The following is an 18,533-nucleotide window of genomic DNA, read 5'->3' as shown; positions in this document are numbered from 1 at the left end:
GGGCGCCAAATTCTGAGGGGCTCCAGAATCTTCCCAAGAAGAACTCAGATATGTGCGCTCACAAGGGCCCTCCCAGCTCCTCTGGAAAAAAGGTTGCTCCCACAATGAAAGGCTGCCCAAGATGGCTGGCCCATGCATGCACACAATGCCCGCACGTCCCGTCTTTCAGACACCTCCCCATGACTGTAAGCGCATGCATGGAGTCTTTACACCGACTCCCAAAGAGTTCTTTGTCTTCTTTAGAGAATCTGGTTTAAAACAAAAAACACACACCAAAAAAAAAACTCCTTTCAGAGCCGCGCAGGCGTGAGCGCTATTTATCAAATGATAATAGTGACATGAGCATAATAAAAGTTAATTTGGGGGCTAAACTAAATTTGGGGGCACTGGGCGGATCTTTGCAGCCCGGCGGCACATGTGTTAAAGACGGCCGTGCAAAGACCCACCCACTCCGCCATGCTGACTCTCTCAGGGGCTGGAGGAGGGTTTCCTCTAGCTTGTCCCGACTCTCCCTACATTTCGCCTTCACTGGATGAAGGGTTCTAACATGGAGAGAGTCTGTCGCTGGTCTCCACTGGAAACGGCTTCTCCGTGTCAAACAGGAAGCAACCTCACCAGACAATGGAATGGCTCTTTTCTTATTTTTGTGGCTGAGATCTCCTGGGTGACACAGGTACCGTTAGGCAGTTTAATGCACATGCATACTCCGTCCATTTCCCTCTCTCTCTCTCTCCCACCACACCCTTCCAGGCAGCCCCGGCCCTGGGCAACCCATGCTATGCCACTGCTTTTATTCAGTCCGATCTCACTAATGTCTACCTTCCATCAGAGGTCAAGGAAATAAGCAGCTATCCTATTTTTTAAAAGACACCTGAAGGCAGCCCTGTTCAGGGAAGTTTTTAATATTTAATGCTGTATTGTTTTTAACACTCGATTGGGAGCCACCCAGAGTGGCTGGAGAAACTCAGCCAGATGGACGGGATACAAATAAATTATTATTATTATTATTATTATTATTATTATTATTATTATTATTATTATTATTATTCGCATTCACAGATGCTCCCCGGAGTTTCAGGTGAGATGTTTCCAGCCATCACTGGAGTGGCCAAGGGTTGATAGGACTTGACTGAGAGTGTGCACAGCAGCAGCAGCATCTGGTCGGTGGACTTCTCTTTCCTCCTGCTGCGAATCAGTGAGATGCACCACAAAGCAGATTCCACCAAGAAATGGACTTACCCCGGTGCTCTGCCCCTTGGTGTCCAGCAAGGGAGCGCTGAAGCTGGCCGCCAGGTTGGGAGATGCCAGGACGTCTCGCAGGGACACATGAGCTTCGCCCAGGAACCTTTGAGAGAAAATAGAAGAAGAAGAAGAGGAGAAACTGTGAACTGTGAAACTAGGATGGCACAACAAAAGATGGACAAGCTCCTACTGCACACTGGACATCTGTTGCATAAAACGTTGCAGCAGGGAGCTACGGGCCATGCACAGATCACAGAATTGTAGCGTTGGAAGGGATTCCTGAGGGTCATCTAGTCCAACCCCTGCAATGCAGGACTCTCAGCTCAAGCATCCATGACAGATGGCCATCCAAGCTCTGATTAAAATCCTCCAAGGAAGGAGACTGGAAATGAAGCCATATCCCCATGCCAAAACAATCAGTCTGGAAAGCAGAATTGTGTGAAACTGCTCCAATGCCATCGTTATGAATCGTAATGAACGCACGACGCAAAGGACATACATTGGACTGGGGAGCTGTAGGTCACTCTGCCATCATGCTGCATCCTCTTTAGTCATCTGTTTGATACTAAACATACAAATTGCTCAGCTGGTTAGTGCATGACACTGATAATGCCAAGGTTGCAGGTTCGATCCCCGTATGGGACAGCTGCATATTCCTGCCTTGCAGGGGGGCTGAACTGGATGATACTCAGGGTCCCTTCCAACTCTACAATTCAAGGATTCTGTTTACCCAGAAGCAAGTCCCTCCAAGTTCAAGGGGACTTAGGTTCTGCTAAGGGTCTTTAAGAAGACTGCAGGCAGCTTTAATCTGCTGGAAACAACCCATAAATCCTTTGGACCGATCCATGTTTTCAGGTCAAACATCTGTTGCACCACTTTGAGACGCAATGCTAAATGCCAAAAGGAAAACCAGCTCCCCGTCCAGATAAGTTAACCATCCTGTCTTGAAGTTCCCAGGAGAGGTGGAGACCTTGCCAAGGAAGCAGAGATACACTGGCTGGAGACAGACAAGCGGCGGGTGGAGCTGGACCCAATTTAAAAATAGGAAGGAGCAAATAGCCTTCCCAACACCTTCTTGGCGAAACACGCACAGGGCACAAAATCCCCATCTTGGAGAGTCTGCCCCAATGTCTCCCTCTCCACTTCCCCACATTGTCTCCGCAGGAGAGAGAGGCTTTTTTTCCGTAGAAATCCCCTTCCTGCTCCTTCAGCTACTGACGCAAAACGAAACATGACGCAGCTCGACTTCAGGCAAGGTGAGCCAAGGGGAAGCCCAGCTGACTCGAGTTTCGGAGGACACAGCAGAAGAGCTTCAGAAAGACCCACAGGCAAGATCTGGACATCCAGAAGCAAGAGTCTGTACATGCATGAGAGGAAACATCCTTCGGTGCTCCTGCACTTTGTCCATGCTCTGATGCTGGAGATTTTCCCCATGGAAGACAAGGGCCTTCTTTGTGGCTGCACCAAAAATGGAAGAACCTCCGGAGGCCCAGCATTGCCCCACCTGCCTCCATCTGCCTTCAGCTGCTTGGTCAAGACTCGCTTTCCTTTTTCAGAGGGTTTAAATCAGGATTTCCCAAACTGGGGTCTCCAGCTGTTCTTGGACTACAACTCCCATCATCCCTAGCTAGCAAGACCAATGGTCAGGGATGATGGGAGGTGTAGTCCCCAAACCGCTGGAGATCCCAGTTTGAGAAACCCTGGATTAAATGAACCGGAGAAGAACCAGTCAAAGTGCCAGACTAGGGCCTGTGAGTGCAGGGTTCGAATCCCCTGCTCAGCCATGGAGCTCACTGGATATGACCTTGGGCCAGTCCCTATCTCTCCACTTGACCTGCCTCGCAGGGTTGTTGTGGGGTTTCAATGAACAGGGAGAGAACCTCATATATATTATTATTATTAATAATTTATTATTTACACCGCACCCATCTGGCTCGGTTTCCCCAGCCACTCTGGGCAGCTTCCAACAAGAGATTAAAAATACATTAAAACATCAGCCATTAAAAACTTCCCTAAACAGGGCTGCCTTCAGATGTCTTCTAAATGTCAGATAGTTGCTTATTGCCTTGACATCTGATGGAAGGGCGTTTCACAGGGCGGGTGCCACCACCGAGAAGGCCCTCTGCCTGGTTCCCTGTAACCTCACTTCTCGCAGGGAGGGAACCAACAGAAGGCCCTCGGAGCTGGACCCCGGTGTCTGGGCAGAACGATTAGGGTGGAGATGCTCCTTCAGGTCTACTGGGCCAAGGTTGTTTAGGGCTTTCAAGGTCAGCACCAACACTTTGAACTGTGCTCGGAAACGTACTGGGAGCCAATGTAGGTCTTTCAGGACCAGTGTTATATGGTCTCGGTGGCTGCTCCCAGTCACCAGTCTAACTGCTGCATTCTGGATTAGTTGTAGTTTCCGGGTCACCTTCAAAGGTAGCCCCACGTAGAACGCATTGCAGTAGTCCAAGCGGGAGATGACTAGAGCATGGATCACTCTGGTGAGACAGTCCCCAGGCAGGGAGGGTCTCAGCCTGCGTACCAGATGGAGCTGGGAGACAGCTGCCCTGGACACTACCTGGAGCTCCTTGGAACTGGGATATAAATAAATGCAGTTTCTGAAGTGGAGGACAGAACCCTCGGATTTCTTCTGGACTTTTGAGGGTGCATAACTTGCATTTGAAAACAGGATGAAGAAAGCTGGCAAGGAGCACCCTGGGTGGCGGCCAAGGCATCAGAGGGCAGTTCCAGACTTATCTTGGGTGGTGTCCTTTCCAGACCCCTATCAGGAAAAAGACAATAGCAATGCACCCTCTGCTCAGATCATAGGGAGGGGAGAAGTCCTGCCAGGAAAGTGGGCCCAGCATTCTCACTTTGGGGGCCTGAGAGCCCAGCAGCAATGGGGTTGGTTGGATGAAAGAGAGAACTGTGGGGTGTTTAATACAGCAGCACGTGCAAAAGCTTGCAGAATCGTAGAACTGTAGGAATGGAAGGGACCCTCAAGAGTCATCTAGCCCATCCCCGTGCCATGCAGGAACCACAGCTGAAGAATCCCCGGCAGATAGCTCTCTGTTCTCTGTTTTAAAACCTCGCAGGAAGCAGAGTCCATTTCACTCTTGAATAGCTCAAAGGAGCTCAAGGTGGCGAACATGCCCCCATAGAATCATAGAATCATAGAGTTGGAAGAGACCACAAGGGCCATCCAGTCCAACCCCCTGCCAAGCAGGAAACACCATCAAAGCATTCCTGACAGATGGCTGTCAAGCCTCCGCTTCAAGACCTCCAAAGAAGGAGACTCCACCACACTCCTTGGCAGCAAATTCCACTGTCAAACAGCTCTCACTGTCAGGAAGTTCTTCCTAATGTTTAGGTGGAATCTTCTTTCTTGTAGTTTGAATCCATTGCCCCGTGTCCGCTTCTCTGGAGCAGCAGAAAACAACCTTTCTCCCTCCTCTATATGACATCCTTTACTACATTTGAACATGGCTATCCTATCACCCCTTAACCTTCTCTTCTCCAGGCTAAACATACCCAGCTCCCTAAGCTGTTCCACATAAGGCATTGTTTCCAGGCCTTTGACCATTTTGGTTGCCCTCCTCTGGACACGTTCCAGCTTGTCAGTATCCTTCTTGAACTGTGGTGCCCAGAACTGGACACAATATTCCAGGTGAGGTCTGACCAGAGCGGAATACAGTGGTACTATTACTTCCCTTGATCTAGACGCTATACTCCATTTTTGCCTTTCTCTTTTTTGGTCCCAATACCCCTGGATGCATCTTGCAGTCTGTCCTTTTCCAATGGCTTTGGTTCCTGCATTGCGGGAATTGCTTAGCTGCCATTCCTGCGCTGGAGAGGGTTGAGCTAGATGACCCTTGGCGGTCCCTTCCAACTCTACCGTTCCAATATTCAAGGAAGGAGAGACATCCCTCCAATCTCTCCCCCCCCCCCCCAGATCTCGGGCACACGGCCAGACTTGAGGTCTCCGGATTCTCTTGCCCTGAATCATCCTTGCTATTCCTGGATATCCTCTTTCAACAGGGCTATTCTTAAACCGTCCTCTTCTCTTCTCTTCTCTTCTTCCCTTCCCACCCGCCTAGCAGTGGCTGCTTTCTCTGAGCTGACACACTGAACTTTTGTGGCCGGCTCAGATTCTCTCTATGGTGCAACAAGAACCCCTTTTATGGGGGCAGCTGTTCAATCCTCCAGGAACTCTTTGGGAAGAACAACCTTCCTGGATGCTCTTCCTTTGCTCCATCGCCCTGAAAGCCACAGGGACCAGACACTTGATGAGGCTCAGAGGAGCCAACCCTGACCTCTGCCGCCATCTTCCCAGAAGCTCCCTTCCCCCAAAGACTAGCGGGGTCAAGCCTGGCTGAGCTTACAAAGTGGGAAGGTACTCTATACACATTCAAGAGTCTGGTTGCCTATAAGACCCATTAGAGTGTCAGACTAGAACTTGCGAGACCTGGGTTCGAATCCCCCATTTGGGCATGAAGCTCACTGGGTCACTCACTCTCAGCCTATCCTACCTGACTGAGTTATTGTTGGGGGGGGGGGTGAAATGAGGAGGGGGAGAGAACCATTCTAAAACTGATCGCAGAACATCTTGCTGGGACTGTCAACAATAGCATGTTCATCACAACGTTGCTATTCCCATTTATTTTTGTCCAGAGAACACCTTGTACACACAAACGTAATTCTCTGAAAGTCCCCTTTTCCACACACACACACACCCAGAGGTCAGCTTGGATGGATCAACACATGGGGGGGAAATGCTATAAATAAGTCAGAATTTAAATCATTGGAAAAAATGGGGGAAATGCTTTGTGAAATCGAATAGAATTTTTTTTTTAACTCTCCAGCGCCATTTGATGTTGCCTGTTTATAACGCATTCAAAATGCTGTTTTTGACAAATGCAGCTGAGTCCCTTGTCAGACACACTGTTGCTCTGATGCAGTTGAGGATTAAACAGACAGACAGACAGTAAATTGAATCTGGTGCTAGTTTCCTGGAATCAACCAAACAACTAATGACTCCTTCCAGACACAACGACTAATGTCCAGTTTTCTTTCTTGCAGGGTTAGTCTTTGGAACTCTCTCCCACAGGAGGCAGGGACAGCTACCAACATGGATGGCCTGAAAAGAGACTAGGCAAATTCGCAGAGGAGAGGATCTGAGCCACAATGGCTCTGCTCTGCCTCCTCAGTTGGAAATTGAGGCTGGATCTCTCCCTAGGACAAGAGCCATGGCAACTTCAGACAAACAACAGGCAGAGGCTTCCAATTCTACCCTGCATCTTTCCTCAACTGGAACGTTGGACAGAAACCATCCTGCCCCACAGCCAGGAAAAAGGAAAGGCCAGCCAAACACCATTCCCTGCTCCTCATAGCGGTTCCGGATCAAGTGTGTGGATCCACAGGATCCCCTGGCAGATGCGAACTTGGCGCAAGGTCACGCCATTCCCATCAACTGCATCAGAACCCTGGGAACTTTCTCTTAGAAAGGAAATGAAGCTGAAAGCAGGAAAAGCCTGTTATAAGCACCTGTGCAAATAAAGACCAGATCCTCCAAGTCCCCCTATTTTCCAGGGACGTCCTTGATTTAGAGAAGCCGTCCCATTTTCTGATCTGACCCCAGAATGTCCCACTTTTCCTTTAAAAAGGTAAAGGGACCCCTGACCATTAGGTCCAGTTGCGGACGACTCTGGGGTTGCAGTGCTCATCTCGCTTTACTGGCCGAGGGAGCCAGCGTTTGTCCACAGACAGCTTCCGGGTCATGTGGCCAGCATGACTAAGCCGCTTCTGGCAAACCAGAGCAACGCACGGAAACGCCGTTTACCTTCCCGCTGGAGCGGTACCTATTTATCTACTTGCACTTTGTGCTTTCGAACTGCCAGGTTGGCAGGAGCTAGGACCGAGCAACAGGAGCTCACCCTGTCGCGGGGATTCGAACCGCCTACCTTCTGATCGGCAAGCCCTAGGCTCTGTGGTTTAACCCACAGCGCCACCTGCGGCCCTTAGGACGCTTTTCCTTAGGACGTCCCTATTTTCATTGGAGAAATATTGGAGGGTATGAAGTTATCCGACCCCCCGAACCATCCTGTAAAGGGAATTTTTAAAAATGTTTCATGTTTTATTCTGTTTTTATGTATGTTGGAAGCTGCCCAGAGTGGCTGGGGCAGCCCAGTAAGACGTGTGGGGTATATATAGGGAAATTATCACGATGGAATGGGACGTCCCTGTTTCCATCAGAGAAATGGTGGAGGGTATGTGTAAAATTTGGTGCAATTGACCAGCTGCATCAGTGCCTAAGACGAGGTGCAACTGTCCAGCCTCATTCAATGTCGCCACCATGCTAAACTTGCATAATACATTCAGGCTGCCTTATCAGGTAGGGAACATGGGTTTGGGTGTCTCTCTTCAGCAGAGGCCTCGGTTTGGGGCCACAGGGGACCTTATGCCCCCAAACTGCCCCAAGAGGCACAGCAAGGGCCCCCTTGGCAACCTCGCTTGCCCTTGCCTGCTTCACATGCGCATGTTTTGCACTGACTGGAAGCAGAGTAGGATGAGCCAAAGGAAGCTTCCTATGTTCCCAGGTGCAGATCCAGGACTGCAGCCACAACCCTCCCTGGTCCAGCTCCAGAAATCTGAACTCCTGCCCTGTATCCAAAGCCGCTTTGGGTCCACCAAGCTTTCAGACCAGCTGTGCCTTTCGGGGGTTTCGGGAAGCAGGCAGAAGCCGAGGATTGAACCTGGGACCTGCTGCATGTTGAGAAGGCCCTTGGTGCCCCTGAGATGTGGCTCCGTGACTTTCTCTCCCTTTCCGAAAATTGTTTCCATGTCACTCGGCAGCATAAAGAGTCCTTTCAGCCACCTCCTCCCCTGCCAATGCTAGGAACTCGCGGAGCCACGGAGAGGCCAGGCGTTTCCCTGCGCAAAGAATGCCTGAACTTCTCCGCAGGCAGAGAGTAGGTGGCAAGCGGTTTGCATGCACCAAAGAGCAAGAAGAAGAAGAAGAAGAAGAAGAAGAAGAAGAAGAAGAAGAAGAGTTCGAATCAAATAATCGATTTGATATCCCGCTTTATCACTACCCAAAGGAGTCTCAAAGCGGCTGACATTCTCCTTTCCCTTCCTCACCCACAACAAACACTCTGTGAGGTGAGTGGGGCTGAGAGACTTCAAGGAAGTGTGACTAGCCCAAGGTCACCCAGCAGCTGCATGTGGAGGAGTGGGGACACGAACCCGGTTCACCAGATTACGAGTCTACCGCTCTTAACCACTACACCACAAGGAATTCTGCTCAAGACTGATCCAGAATAGAACTCCCAATGTATAGTTAGCAGAGTAAAAACTTAAACACGTTGCAGGATTCACCAAAAATAGACCAGAGGCAATTAATATTTCATCCAGCAGAGCTTTACTGCTTCTGAAGGCAAAAGAGCATAATGGTCACACATCCCATACAGTCATACCTCGGGTTGCGCTCGCTGAGGGTTGCGCGTTTCCGGGATACGGATGCTCTGAACCTGGAAGTACCGGAACGGGTTACTTCTGGGTTTCGGCGCTTGCGCAGAAGCGCTAAATCATGCTTTGCGCATGCGCAGAAGCGCCGTATTGCGTCACACATGTGCGCGGGCGCAGTGGCTCGAGTTGTGAACACTGCGGGTCGCGAACGGGCCTCCCGCACGGATGGTGTTCGCAAACCGAGCATCCACTGTACATTCAGGACTGGCACTGTCCATAAGAAATCCAGTCGCAGCAGACTTAAACTTACAATAACTTATAATAAGACTAAAACACCACACCAGAAGGAAGAGAGACAGAGAGAGAAAGAGTGAATCCCAGGCTCCTTCTGGCCTCACTTTTATAGTCAACATGATCTTGACAGAAGAGATAAGGGAACCAGTTTAAGCTGTCAGCTTCTCTGAAGCAATAACCCAAACAACAGGAACCTTCTGCTTGTTTCTTTCACACAGAGAAGCTTCCAGAACCCTCTTGAATAAATTAGAATAGGAAATATCTCTGCACATCAGATCAATACCTTCTGTGCTATGAAATGCAAACTGACACAGGATGGGTGCTCCAGCGCCTGCAGCAGCCAGCTCCACTCCCATGGACTCCTAGCCAGGAAGGCTCTGCTCCACAATCAGAGGCAGAAATGTTTATGAATCCCAGTTATTGGAACCCACAGGAGGGGCGAGAGTTCCTCTTGTGCTTGAATCCAGCTTGTGGGTTTCGCTTTGGGGAACCCGCTTTGCCACTGGGAGACCAGAATGCTGGCCTAGAGGGACCACTGGCCTGATCCAGCACAGTTCTGCATTAAGTTATACAGTTGTAGAGTTGGAAGGGACCACGAGGGTCATCTGGTCCAGTCTCTGCAATGCAGGAAACTTTTTTGCCCATTGCAGGGCTTGAACCCACAGCCCAGAGATTAAGAGTCTACCGACTGAGCTCTTATGTCCTCATCTGCTTGGCCATTGTGGGGACAGGATGCTAGACTATGTGAGCCAATGACTTCACCAGAGGGTTAGCAAAATTCACGGAGAACATTATTGCAAGACGTCCCACTGCCTCGCATCTCCCAACGGCCATGAGCCAAGGTTGGCCAGCTGCTCTGAAGGTTTTGTGGAGATCTCCTACCTGTTTCTGCCCATCTTCTCATGGTCTTTGACGACGACATGGAGCTCCGCATTCTGATCTAATGGAATTCCTTTCAGGTCCCACTCAAAACCCTAAGAGGAGAGGAGGGAAGTAGGTCAGTGACTGAGAGCGGGGGTCCCAATCCTCCCTCCCAACTCGCCAGGAGATCCAGCTGATCTAGTTACTCAGTGCAGAGGAAGACCATCCCAAGAGCATCTTCCAGAGCTGATCCCTGACAATGGGAACGTGATGCTGGGACTGACCCACAGCCGTCTCTGCTGAAATTAAGCGCAGGGTCGCACCCATCAGAGACTCAGGCAGAGGGGCGGGCGGCTCACCTCGTTCCACACAGGGTTGACGTTGTTCTTGATGACCTTGGTTCTCTTCTTCACCCCTAGGAAAGACAGCAGAAAGGTAAGAAATGGCCCCAAGAGCAGCACATTTTGCACATCTGTCTGAACAGATGTTTCCGCATTAACAATTCACAGCTCAGTCGAGCTCAGCAGCAGGAGGTGTGCACAAGGACTTGAGTTCCAGTTACTGCATCTGGAGTTTAAATTATCTTGGGCAGAAAGAGCTGCCTCTGAATCCTTGGCCAGAGGTTGGCGCAGAGGGCCAACTCCTGCCCAAAGAGACTCCAGCCGGCACCCTGCTACTAGGTGCCAGTGTAGGGGGCAGTGGGCAAGTCAGGGGAAGGCGTGCAGCAGGATCAGGGCTGCAGTTCCAAGGCTGGGCAGGGGCAGAAAAGGCAAATGACAAGCACAAGGGCATCAGCAATGGAACAAGCCTGGGTGCAAAACAGGTTTCTTTGAGATATCTCTCTCTCACACACACACAAGCACGTCCACACTCATTCTCTCTAAAACACAGAAAGCCAGCCATCTCCTCTGGATGGCGGGTCTAAAGCCACCCATCAGAGTAGACAATTGCAATTCTGGAAGGAGTAACAGCAACAAGATCCCTGGCAGCCGGTGTGGCTGAAGATCCCGCACACACCTGTCCCAGATCGCTTAGATCCGGGTGTCAGTGCTCTGTTTATCCACCTGCCCAATTCAAGAGGAAGGTGTTGGAACTTACAAGACAACAGGGAAAGCAATCAATTCATTTTTTTCCATATCATTTTTATTAAATCTCCAAAAATATTCCAAAACATTTATCATCATATATACAATTAAAAAACAAAAACACGCAAATTTTCTTCTGGACTTCCTGCCCTTCCTTTCATGGTGTTTCTTTTTTACTCCTTTCTATTAGCTGTTTTGTTTATTTGTTTTTTATTTTCTAAACCCCACTATTGTTAATTCTGTCAATAATCCGTGTCTTATATTGCAAATCCTGCAAGCGACTTCATACATGGGTGATAATTTGAGAGATAATCCTACTTAAACACTTCATCTTTGTGCCCTCTCAATTTGGCAGTTAATTTTGCCATTTCAGAAACCAGTTAATTCATTATAGTTGTACAGATAGTTGATGTTTGATCCATCCAGTTTTATTAATCTCTCTCTCTCTCTCTTTCACTCCCTTTCTTTCTTTTTCTCTTCTCTCTTTCTTCTCTCTCTCTCTCTCTCTCCTCTCCCTCTCTCTCTGTATGTGTGTGTGCAGAATCTAAAATAAGGAGATAATGGGGAGAGCTTTGGGCTCCCACTTCACTAGAGGCTGTGGGGGGGGACACCAGCTGTTTCTCCTCTGGCAACAAAATGCCTTGGGCAGGCCCTGACGCCAGGTCACCTTTCATGGGCGAACCCGGGGGAGCAGGGGGGCAGCTGCCCCCCCCAAAGCAAAAAAAAAAATTAAATGGTTATCGGCAGCCTAAAAGGAAAAAAACGCTCAAGACTGGTCTTTCTCCCCCTCCCAAAATCTCAATAACAATTGCGCTCTTCCGCTCTTGCCGAGGCAGTTGGCCACTGTGTGTGTGTGTGTGTGTTGCGCCGGCTGTTTCCCCCTCCCTCGTGCCGACAAAGAGCTGGCGTGCCTATCAGAGACCGGATCCTAGCCTGCACCCTGCTTGGTCAAATGGGGATGCAGGCTGAGGCTTGGGCAGTGTCAGGGGGCGAATTCATCGTTGCAAGGGAGCTTGGCAAACTGAGTTCCCTTGCATGGTGAGTAGTTCCTTTGCGAGGACTGAGGATCCTGGGAAACCGAGTTTTTCAGCCATTTGGGGCTTTCTGTTGGGGGGGGGGGTTCTGTTTTCTGAAGCTGTTTTTGTTTTTGAACCTGAACGACCATGGCTTGCCCCCACCCCCAGATTTGATCCTGGGTACGCCCCTGTCACCTTTCCTCATACAGATGTGCACTTGACTCCTTTGTGTCAAAGCTTGTAAAAAGCCCAGGCTAGAGGCTCCGATCCAGGCCCTGCTTGGCATCATTTATCCATTTGCTTGGTTTCATTTTAAAGATATGGGCCAACTATTTCCCCCTCCGAAAATGCAAGACTCGCCCAGCCAGAGTTCTCTGACTTTGTTGTCCCGGCTATTATTGGGACACAGCCTCCAACATCCTCCATCAGCTCAGCCAAAGGATGCGGATGATGAGAGGTGGAGACCCAAACTTCTGGAAGGCTGCTCTAACCACCCAGCCACATTCCCCTGGTGCTTCTGGAGCAGCTCGACTGTCCGAGGAGGTGAAAACAATTCTGCCTCATCCGCTTGCTGTTTCTGTAATCTATCTTTGGAGCGCATCACGTGTTCGATCGTCTAAACAGAGGTGTCCGAAACCGGGAGGAGGATCTAGACTCGGAAGCAGAGGAGAAAAGGCTTGGAAGGCTGAGCAAACCATCTTGGCAGGGGCACAAAAGGACACTCTCTCTCTCTGCTCAGTTTTGCCACGAAATGGCAAAAGGAAAAGGAAGACTCTTGGGAGAAAGAACAATAGGAGTGTCTGCAGGAAGGTCTGCCTGGCATAGCTCCCCACCCCCCACCCCCGGTGCGGAGCCAAAAACTGCTATATATGGTCACTCAGCAGACTCAGACGGAGCAGTGTTTTAAAAAGGCATCGCCGGAATCCCAGCTCAGAATGAGAAGGAGGAAGGAAAGAGTGGAGCTGGGTTTGCAGATGATGTTTGTTCCCAAGGAAGTGCAGGAGGGCAGAGAACGCCCAAAGTTGGGGAGATAAAGGCCACTGCTCATTTGCAAATGTTAATTTTCCCCCGTGACGCAACGTGCAGGTTTAAGAATTGTTCCTTGCAGAGAGGGCAGCATTAAGATAAATTCAACAGTGTAAATAAGTTGTGATGGATGTAATAAGGGAATACTGAATGGTATAGTTACAGGTAGGTAGCCGTGTTGGTCTGCCATGGTCAAAACAAAATAAAAAATAAAAAAATTCCTTCCAGTAGCACCTTAGAGACCCACTAAGTTTGTTCTTGGTATGAGCTTTCGTGTGCATGCACACCTCTTCAGATACCGTGCATGCACACGAAAGCTCATACCAAGAAAAAAACTTAGTTGGTCTCTAAGGTGCTACTTGAAGGAATTTTTTAATTTTTTATTTTGTTTTGACTGAATGGTATAGTTTCTGTAAAATATGCAGGGATTTATGATATGTAAAATGAACGATGGAAAGAGAAGCAGGGAAGTCATGGATATTTTAAGGATGTAAAAATGAGTACTTTAAATTGTAAAACAGAAAGTTTAATAAAAAATTATATGCAAAAAAAAATAAAACTGTTCCTTGCAGGACACAGGAGCACAGCTGGCAACATGAGCCAACGTACCAAAATGGGAACCCAAACTCGCCTTCAGCAAGGCAATTTGGACTGTGACTTCATAGAATCGTAGAGTTGTAAAGTTGGAAGGGACCCCCAGGGGTCATCTAGTCCAACCCCCTGCAAGTCAGGAATCTGGACCTGAAATAACACACAAAATACACCAGGCCCAGAAAATCCTGCTGGTCCCCCATTGAGGAATAACTCCTGGCTTGATATATAATGAAAGGAAGAAAAGGTTTAAATGGGATATTCCCCCCAAACCGGAAGCTTGTAGGTATAATAGGGGCAGATGTTTGAAAGAAGGTGCACAAACTGTTTGTGACAACAGCAGCTAGAATATTATATGCTCAGAAAGGGAAAGAAGAGGAGGTTCCAATGAAAGGGGAGTGGCTTTTGGAATTAATGGACTAGGCGGAAATGGCAAAGCTGACAGCGAGATTAAGAGGTCAGAATGCTCAACTTGTAAAGAAAAATGGAGGCCTTTCATAGACTATTTTCAAAAGGTATTAAAGCCAAATGAAATCGCAGGCAGGATTTGAGATAAAAGCAGCAGAAGAAAAATGACAAATTGATTGCAGCAGAGAAACCTTTTTTGGAATAGATAAAGATATAATCCAGGAGCAAAAACACTGCGGAGATGAGGGTGGGAAGTCAACCTATGAAATAATGGAATTATCTGATTGGAGGTTATTGCGAAAGCATTTGGAAAAATAATTTAAAAATAATATAAAGGGAATAATGCCTGGCTCAAATTTTGCTAAGTGTGAGCTGCTGACCCCTCTCCAGGTTTCGGTTGCCTTAGCGGAATCTCTGGATCTCAGGTATCCGAGAAACTCTGCGCTTTGGAATAAGTGCAGGGCCAGTTATGCAGCAACAGACAGAAGGGATCCCAGCAGGGTGGGGCACTGGCAAGAATCCCTGGCGTGAAAATAGAACTATTCCAAGCTTAGAAGGGGGCCCTTATTTTCAGCCGGGTGGAGAGTTGGAGGGCGTCTTGCCTACAATTTTATCTGAGGTTACACACGCCCCCATTCCTCCTCACGCCAATTCCACCATTGCCCCACACAATTCAAATGCCAAATTGCACCTCTGTCCCCAAAGGGAACAACCGACCGACATGCTGAACCTCTCAATTTGATATCAGGTTGAGACCTAGCTCAGTCGGTAGAGCACGGGACTCAGGGTGGTGGGTTCGAGCCCCATGTTGGGCAAAAGATACCTGCATTGCAGGGGGTTGGACTAGATGGCCCTCGTGGTCTCTTCCAAGTCCACAATTCTGCTATGAAATCACTCCCTGGAATATAGGTATGTCCATATAAATCTTTGCTGGGTGCAGACATCTAGTTCCCTCCCCAGGTTCCCAGAAACTCTGCGTATGTTTTCACACTTCTGGCTTAAAGGAGATCCTGCTTTAACTGGGTTTTCATGTGATCTATAACTGTAAGATGGGTGCTGCCCAGAATGCTCATTGGCGTGGTCTGTAGAGGAAAGGCAGGAAGGGAAGAACATCTGCTTTGCATGCAGAATAATCACATCTCAATCCCTGGCAGCATCTCTAGGCAGGGCTGAGAAAAGCTCCCTGCCTGAAACCTTGGACAGCTGCTGCCAGTCCGAGCAGGCAATACTTGGCTAGATGGACCAATGATGATCTGACTCTGTGTAAGACAGCCACCAATGATTTTATGCTTTAAAATGTCTCTGGGTGTTTGCTGGGTTTGGGGTTTTGTTTTTTGTTTGTTTGTTTTTTGGTCCCTTCCTCATATATATATATATATATATAATCATTCAATAAATAAATACGTTCTCTTATTTATTTGGTCAAAGGCATAAGGAAGAAGAGGGTCGTGACAACATCACGCCAAATAAAAACGTGAATTGGAGTTGGTTGGCGGAAACCCATCAGAAGACAGCAGTTCAGGAGGAACAACAACGGGGGCAGATACAGGAACATAAGAACTTGAGAAGATCGTGGCTGGATCAGGCCCAAGGGGACCCATCTAGGCTAGCTTCCTGTTCTCCCAGGGGCCAGCCAGATGTGACAATTGGAAACCAGCAAGCAGGATCCGAACCCAAGAGCAACTCTCCCCTCCGGTGGTTTCCAGCAACTGGGATTCAGAAGCGTTGCTGCCTCCGACTGTGGAAGCAGAGCAAACCCAAGACTTTCCCATTTCTCCCGGGAGGAGACCAGGGTTCAAATCCCCACTTGGCCAGGAAGCTCACTACTAGGTGTGGCCTTGGGAGCCAGTCGCCAGTCGCCAGTCCCTGCCTCTCAGCCTCCCTCGAAGGGTCGTTGTGGGAATTAAATGAGGAGTGGGGGAGGGGGAACCATGCCGGCCCCCTTGAGCTCCTCAAAAAACAAGGTATGCTATAAAATGCAATGAAATAAATAAATATGAAGACCGCCACTATGAAAAGAAAGTCCAAAAGTACGAATCAAAGATACAGATCAGAATAAACTCCCTCTGCAAAACCAACAAAGTGCCGGGCAGACCTTTTTGACCAGCCTGTGGGGTGGGGCAGAGAGGAAGAGGAGTCCCCCCACCCTTGTCCAGACATCTGCCCCCCACCTTCTGCCTCTGGGCTGAGTCTCGGAGGGTCCCTTACCTCGGAAGGTGACGCTTGCCACCGGGTCGCTGCGCTTGTCGCCCTTCTCCAAGGCGGGCAGGCTGCAAGCGCGCTGCACGACGCAGCGGAACATGGTCTCTCTCTATCTCTCCAGCGCGCGTCCGCCTTCAGGGGCGCAGCGCCCGCCGGCCACGCAGAGCCATCTCCGCCCAGCGCCGCCCGCCTCCCGCCCAGCGCCGGACGCAGCATCAGGACCAGTCGGCAGGCAGGGCGGCGCGTTATCCCGCCAGGGGGCGCTGCGCGATCGGCCGCCCGGGATGCTCGGCGCGCAAAAGGAAGCGTAGCCGCGCGTAGCCCTCATTTCGTCACTGGGATATGTTTGTTTGTTTGTTTGTTTGTTTACTTTAAGATTTATATAACCACCAGTCCATAAAATTCCCTGGGCGGCTTACAGCAAAGTGTTTAAATGACAATAAGTAACCATAATTTAAAAAAGCAGCCAGAGGCAATAAAAGGCAGCCAAAAACGTCCAAGCATCAGGGCGGGATTAACTGTTAAGCAAAAAAAGCACGTGCTTAGGGCATCTTAAAAAGCAGAGACATCACCTTGCCGACAAAGGTCCGTATAGTTAAAGCTATGGTTTTCCCAGTAGCAATGTACGGAAGTGAGAGCTGGACCATCAAGAAGGCTGATCGCGGAAGAATTGATGCTTTTGAATAATGGTGCTGGAGGAGACTCTTGAGAGTCCCATGGACTGCAAGAAGATCAAACCTATCCATTCTTAAGGAAATCAGCCCTGAGTGCTCACTGGAAGGGCAGATCCTGAAGTCCAATACTTTGGTCACCTCCTGAGAAGAGAAGACTCCCTGGAAAAGACCATGATGTTGGGAAAGATGGAGGGCACAAGGAGAAGGGGACGACAGAGGATGAGATGGTTGGACAGTGTTCTCGATGTGACTGGCATGAGTTTGGCCAAACTGCGGGAGGCTGTGGAAGACAGGAGTGCCTGGCGTGCTCTGGTCCATGGGGTCACGAAGAGTCGGACACGAATGAACGACAACAACTAGGGCATCAGGGGAAGCACTCCAGAAACTTTCCATTGTTGGATTTTTAGCATTAATGGTCACCAATTGCTCTGCTAAACGTTCATTTTCTCAGTTGAAGCATGTTAAAAATCCCACTAGAACACCGCCTGCAACAAGGGAGGCTGGATGCCTTATCTCTACTAGGTTTAGAAGCAGATGTGTTCACCGAAGATTAGTTTTGAGGATCTGATCAAAGACTCTGAAATTAGAAAAAGGAGGAGGAAATTTTTCAAAAAGAAATAAAGCGGGAACATACAAAAGTAAATATTTTTTTCCACCTTACTATAGTTTTTTTTTACAGTTTATGATTGTTTATATTTTGAATTCGATATATATGGGGCACCAAAATCTTTTAAGTGTTTATGGCCTCTAAAGGTCTCAACCTGGCCCTGCCTCGCAGATGCAGGATGAAATCACCTCTTTCTTCGCTCAGGTTTAACTGCCTTAACTGCACTGGAATTCCATCTAGAACTAGGGAGGCATCCCGCACTAGGGTGAGTTCCCGCACTTCTTTTTCTATTAATTAATTAATTAACCTTATGCACTGCCCTTCATCCGAAGATCTCAGTGTGGTTCACAAGACAGAAATACAGACTGAAAGCACAAAATAAATAGTGAAAACAAAAAGGAAAGGAAACAGTAACATCCCCTTCCCACAAACACATTTAAAAGGCCATAGAATATTAATCAGCTAAAGACCTGGTTTAAAAGGAACATTTTCGCCGGGCAATAACACAATAAAATTCAAAACAGCAAAAATTAATTGCACGGTTATTCAAAATCCAGTTAAAATTATTTAGTTTAATTAATTAAACAAAACTGGTGAACTTGATCCTATGCTATCAGCTTTTCGAAGTCTGGTTTTCATTTGTGCCCTCCATAATCCCCTCCTCTGCTGCCCTCTTGGCACCTTCCTAGGTAATCTCACCTCCCTGGGGGCTTTTTATGGTGTAGGGTGGGGGGCACTGGGGGCGTGTTGATGGAACCAAGAGAGCAGTAGCACAAAAATGTTTGAGACCCACTTTGAGTGTCCGACCAGGACCTGGGAGAGCAGGGTTCAAATCCCCACCCAGCCATGAAGCTCACTAGCAGAACAAGAAGGCGACAGATGTCCCCAACAGTCCTTTCTCCCTCCCCAGCATTGGGTAGCCTGAAGGATGCTGCCTCTGACTATGGGGTGTCCCCCTCTGCTTGCCACATGCAGCATCCATCTAATACACCACCCATCCTCCTCCACCATCTAAAGTACTTAGAAAACCACATGTGCTTCTGTCTGCCATGACATCTGGTTGCAATAAGTTCCCCAG

The 18,533-nt window shown here is 48.8% G+C and overlaps 1 protein-coding gene across 1 annotated transcript in view; it reads right to left on the bottom strand.

Annotated features, from left to right (window-relative positions):
• The window catches only part of DYSF (dysferlin), a 157,673-nt gene extending 141,384 nt beyond the window's left edge, over window positions 1-16,289 (bottom strand). Inside the window, 4 exon segments of the mRNA XM_033159603.1 lie at window positions 1,240-1,345; window positions 9,868-9,959; window positions 10,206-10,261; window positions 16,181-16,289. Coding sequence (XP_033015494.1) covers window positions 1,240-1,345; window positions 9,868-9,959; window positions 10,206-10,261; window positions 16,181-16,274 — 348 coding nt within the window. The 5' untranslated portion in view covers window positions 16,275-16,289.
• Window positions 16,290-18,533: the final 2,244 nt, after the last annotated feature.

Source organism: Lacerta agilis, chromosome 9 (assembly GCF_009819535.1).
Source record: "Lacerta agilis isolate rLacAgi1 chromosome 9, rLacAgi1.pri, whole genome shotgun sequence".
NCBI classification, from domain to species: domain Eukaryota; kingdom Metazoa; phylum Chordata; class Lepidosauria; order Squamata; family Lacertidae; genus Lacerta; species Lacerta agilis.
This window is presented reverse-complemented; position numbering and strand designations above follow the sequence as displayed.